This window comes from Penaeus chinensis, chromosome 5 (genome assembly GCF_019202785.1).
Source record: "Penaeus chinensis breed Huanghai No. 1 chromosome 5, ASM1920278v2, whole genome shotgun sequence".
Taxonomy (NCBI): Eukaryota; Metazoa; Arthropoda; class Malacostraca; order Decapoda; family Penaeidae; genus Penaeus; species Penaeus chinensis.
The window spans coordinates 38,740,601-38,745,600 of record NC_061823.1 but is presented as its reverse complement, the minus strand read 5'-3'; the positions used below and the strand labels follow the sequence as shown (position 1 = coordinate 38,745,600).

The following is a 5,000-nucleotide window of genomic DNA, read 5'->3' as shown; positions in this document are numbered from 1 at the left end:
CGATGTTTTTCTTTCTCCACAGTTGTATCATAATTTATACAAAGTTCTTACGAATAAATGCAAAGATGTCGGATAATTTTTTTTTTTTTTAATTTTAGTTTTTTTTTCTAAATTGCTGGGATGTTTTTTTGCTTTTGTTTTTTTGCCGTGAGTCGTTCGGCATCTGTTCATTATCATTTTTTTCTCTCAAAGGGAAAGAAAGTAAAAGCGATTCATGAACACCATGAAGAGAGAGAAAAAAAAAAAAACTTTTCTTAAGCTGACCGATTTTCCTCCATTTTATCTTTCTTTCCCTTTCGGAAAAAAAAAATCGCAAAAAAACAAACAAACATGAAAAAAATCATTTACTTTCTTTTCTCTTCCTCTTTGTATCATGCCATGCACAATTTTCTCATACAAAAAAATGTCCTTATTTCCATCTCTCATTCCCTTTTCTTTCTCTCATTTTTTTTTTTTTTACTTCCCTCGTCCCTTGCGACAAGAGAGAGAAGGAAGAGCCACCACAGAGGGCCAACGGACGAGGGGGTGCCACTTGGCTCCCGGCAGCTTGGCACTTTCCTCATTTTGTTTAGTTTTTTTTGTTTTATCATCACAGAAAAATCTCACAGGGCTTCGTTCTATCAATCGCGTTATGATTCTTTATCTTATCTTTTTTTCAATATTGGTGTTTTTGTTTTTTATTCACCTTCAAACTCTGGGGCAAATTTAATTTCTAACGAGTCAAAATGGTGTCTTGAAAGAAAGACAAAAAAAAAAAAAAAAAAAAAAAAAAAATATTTCTTTGAAATCATACATGAAGTTACATTATATATTTTTTAATTATCATCACCGATATCATTTTCTTTCTCTTTTTCTTTAAGTATCTTTCCTTCCTTTTTTCCTCATTTTTCCTCCAGACCGCATTCAGGATGTCCTCTTTTTTTTTTTTGTTAAAGGGGGAGAGGACTGGTAATTTTCCTTTTCTTCCTGAACAAAGTCAATCTTAACTACAGTTTTCGTGGGGGGAAAATGGCCTTGCGTGCCCTATTCCAAACCACTCGTATACACAAAAATGAATGTTCTATTCTCTACCATAATATCATACACGCTGAAATATAACATAATAAAAAACACAACAACAACTTATAAACATCATTCTCACATTAGTGTCCATACTAGAACTATGCATTCAATAAAGAAAGTAAATCTGAACATATATAGATTTATAATTCTGATCGTATACTATTTTTTACCGTAACAGGTCCACCCATATCTTTTGAGAGGTCCTCGTATACAATGTCCTTGGTTTAGGTGAGGTATTTAGTATACATCAAGAGCAAGTAAAGACTGCATACTTACAACTATGGATACATTCTCTAAATCTTGAAAATCGTGAGTAACACATGGGGTACATTTTGATTACCACGGCATAACACAGATGGGTCAAGGCGGCACAGGAGAGGGTAGGGTGGTGGTGGGGGGGTTATGGGGAGTGGGGCAAGTGCCTTTTCCTTTGAGAGGGAGAGACAGACAGACAGACAGACTGACAGACTGCAGGTAGACCCGTCTTGATCGGGTTGCGACACTCGTCAGCGTCTTTTTTCTTTTCTTTTCTTTGTCTCCACTTTTTCTCCCTCATCTTGTTGCCCCCACTAGCTTTGGCCCCCCCGCGGCCCTGCCCCGCGTGCCGCCTCGACGTATCCGTCACTCTTATGGGTCTTCCCGAAACGTCCAACACTGGGAGACACTCACAGACAAAAGACGAAGTCGACTTCTCCCGCTCAGACTCAAAGAAAGGACAACTCTCTAGGGCCGCAGCTTCCAACCCGTCTTGCTTGCGATGTGGCTGGCTTGCGTCTCGCTTGCCTGTGGAGGAGCTTGGTAATGCCCTATGTGACTACCCTCTCTCACTTCACTCCTCCTGCGTGCCAAGGGGAAATCACTGCCTTCAAGCACTTGGCCAGCTCACTTTCTGTCCCTTGCAAGCAAGACGTGTTCGCAGGCGCCCTTTCTAACACTGTGTGAGCCGTTGAAAGGCGGGAAATAACCTGAGGTGAGCCCACCAGTAGACGCTGAAGGCAATCCGGAAATACAGTCGATGCCAAGTTCTGCTTCGGTTCGAACTCCTTGCGAGACTTCGGACGTCGCCTTCAACCCCCTGAGGACTAAGAGAGGTCACAACCCTTGCTGGAGGTCAGTTCCTCGACGGGAGACGAACTACTGAGACTGACTGGTCCTCGAGACGACCTCCAGATAACCTGAGTGCAATGAAGATGGCGCTGGCTAAGAGGCGCGAGCCCAAGGGCGGCCCGGCCCAGCGCTGGCCATTTGAACTACGTGCCTCGACGCCGGCGGACAGGGACGCGTCACTCCGCTGCCTCCGCCGCAGCCTTAGGCCCGCTCCTCGATCTCGGCTCGCTTGGGCAGGAGCGACTCCGTGTCGGTGAGGTCGAGGGGCTTGGCCGAGGACTCCCCGGCGCCGTTCTCGTACATCTTGCGTCCGACGAGCGAGAAGGACCCGAGGGCCGGCGTGGAGCCCGGGGTCGGCGAGGACGACTCGTCCTCGTCGTCGATGACCACGGGAGCGCCCGAGGCCGAGTGGTCGTCGTCGTCGCTGGTCACGCTCTTGAGGTGCCTCTTGTCGTGCTCCGGGAGGGGCGGGTCTCTGGCGTCTCTGGCGTCCCTGGCGTCCCTGGGAGCCGGGTCGTGGTGCTCGGGCGGGGCGTGCGTGTCGGCGGTGCTGGTCTCCAGGTCGGTGCTCGAGGGGGAGGGCTTCTTGCTGGGCATGCGGCGGGGCACGGTGCTGATGCCCATCTTCTTGATCTTGTCGTACAGCGTCCGGGAAGGAACCTTGTACTTCCGCGAGGCCTGAAACAAATCACTCGTAAATACCTCCGAAATATTACTACTTGGCAGCCCCGTGCTCCTCTTCAATTCTAATTAAATCTCCGCCTTCTACTGTACTTCGCTACGTTAATTACTCAACCAAAGCCTACTCTACACTAATCCCCTTTCATTCTCTGCAATACCCCCCCTTCTCCTTGTTCCTTCTCCTCCTCCTCCTTCTCTTCCTCCTTCCCTCCCTCTTCCTCCCTCCCTCCCTCTTCCTCCCTCCCTCCCTCTTCCTTCCTCCCTCCCTCCCTTCCTTCCTTCCTCTCACCTGCAGCGCCGTCATGCCACTCCGGACGGCTTCGATGGCATCCATGAGGTCCGTCTTCGTATACTGCTTGTACCGCTTCCACTCTGGCTTGGGCGTGGGCACGTAGCTGACGAAGTTGCTGTAGTGGGAGGGGCCGTTGGGATCGATGTGGTACGGGTTGAACTCAGGCAGGAGGGGTCCGTTGGCCAGCTGTTGCGAAAGAAAGGGGAAGGGTGGTTTAATTGTCGCTTGATTGGTTGTTTATGCGGATCTGCCTCGGGGCTTCGAACGCGCTTTGTTGAGCTTGTGAAATTAAGGGAGATTTTCTTTTCCCGATGACACTTCAACGAAAAGACATTAGATTAAGCCAAAGAAAAGGGAACATTTAACAGCTAGTCCCATTTTTTGCGTAGCAAAAACAGACAATTTAATCAGAAACAATACTCAAATCCGTATTCAAGAAACAGTGAAAACCACAGCGACATCAGGACATGACCATTTCAGAGACATCAGTCCTTTTCGAAACCGAAGTCAACTACTCACCGATTCGAGCTTCGACTTCTCCTGTTCGTCTTCGCGCGAGATATCGGACATCGAGCGGGATTCCTCGTCGTGCTGTTCCTTCTTCAGCGACAAACTGTACGGAGACTGTGGAGGGAGAAAGGAAACGATGGTTTTAATCGTGTCTAGAACGAAGATAGAACGAAGGTTTTATTAGTTATTATATCGGTAATCTTATCCGTTATCGTAAGTAGTAATTTCACTTATTCATTTCCTTTTATATTCCCAGTGGAGCTATTTTATAGGATAAGCGTCTCGATAAAAGTGAAGGAGAACGGACTTGCTCCTTGTTATCTTCCCACCATCTACCCGCATCAGACAGGCAGCGACGAGGACACTTACCTCGAGGTGGTCGCGGTGGTCGTGGGGCAGCAGGTGGGGCACGTGCGAGCTGAGCAGGCCGGGCAGGGGCATCATGGACGAGGCCAGGGACACGAGCGAGCTCATGTCGGGCCCCGGGAAGCCGTGCGTGTGTCCGAGGGCGGTGCGGAGGATGGGCGTGGGCGAGAGCATGGGTTCCGGCAGCATCTGTGGGCGCTTGCGCTTGTGGGGCGGCGAGTCGGGTCCGGGCGGCGCCAGGTGCGGCACGGGCGAGATGAGCGACAGGGGCGGCCGGGGCGGGTCCGAGTCCATGCTGCCGGGGGTGTGCACGTCCCTCGGCTCGTGGGCGTCGCGCGGGTCCCTCAGGGCGTCCCGGTGGACGTCTCTGAGCGATTCTCTGAGCGAGTCTCTGAGCGAGTCTCTGTGGGCGTCGCGGAGGGGCTCCCGCAGGTGCTCTCTCAAGTGGTCCCTCAGGTCGCGGGCGTCGCCGCGCAGGTCTAGCTCACGGGCGTCTCTGTGGTCCCTGGGGTCGGGGCGGGCGTCGCGGAGGTCAGGGCGCGGGGGGCGGGGCTGGGGGCGGTGTAGGGGGTGGCCGGGCGGGGGCAGGGGGTACAAGGGGGGCGTGGGCGACGAGGCGCGCACCTGTTCGTGGCTCGACACCGACAGAGGGGAGGGGCCGGACGCCGAGGTGGGCGGCTCGACCCTGGAGCGCGGCGGCAGGTCCTGGAGGGCGCGGGCGTCGACGGGCGTGGAGGGCGGGTGGGAGGTCTCGTGCGGCGGCGAGGGCGGGCGGAGGGCGGCGTTGGTCTCATTGCCGAGCTCCTCGACGAGCCCCTTCACCTTGAGGCTCTCAGGCCACCCGCAGGAGGCCCTGGAGGGCGTCGTGCTCGATGTTGACCTCCCCGCGGTACATGTACTCCAGCAGCGCCCGCATGTCGCACGCCCGCACGTCCTTCAGCACCACGATGGGGTGGTTGGCCGTGTGGGCGTTGACGAAGAG

The 5,000-nt window shown here is 52.4% G+C and overlaps 1 protein-coding gene across 1 annotated transcript in view; it reads right to left on the bottom strand.

The window, feature by feature from the left end:
- Positions 1–2,231: 2,231 nt before the first annotated feature.
- LOC125025369 (pollen-specific leucine-rich repeat extensin-like protein 2) overlaps positions 2,232–5,000 on the bottom strand; it is an 8,046-nt gene continuing 5,277 nt past the window's right edge. Inside the window, 5 exon segments of the mRNA XM_047613347.1 lie at positions 2,232–2,847; positions 3,140–3,328; positions 3,662–3,766; positions 4,022–4,852; positions 4,854–5,000. The exon segment at positions 4,854–5,000 is cut by the window's right edge and continues 195 nt beyond it. Coding sequence (XP_047469303.1) covers positions 2,371–2,847; positions 3,140–3,328; positions 3,662–3,766; positions 4,022–4,852; positions 4,854–5,000 — 1,749 coding nt within the window. The 3' untranslated portion in view covers positions 2,232–2,370.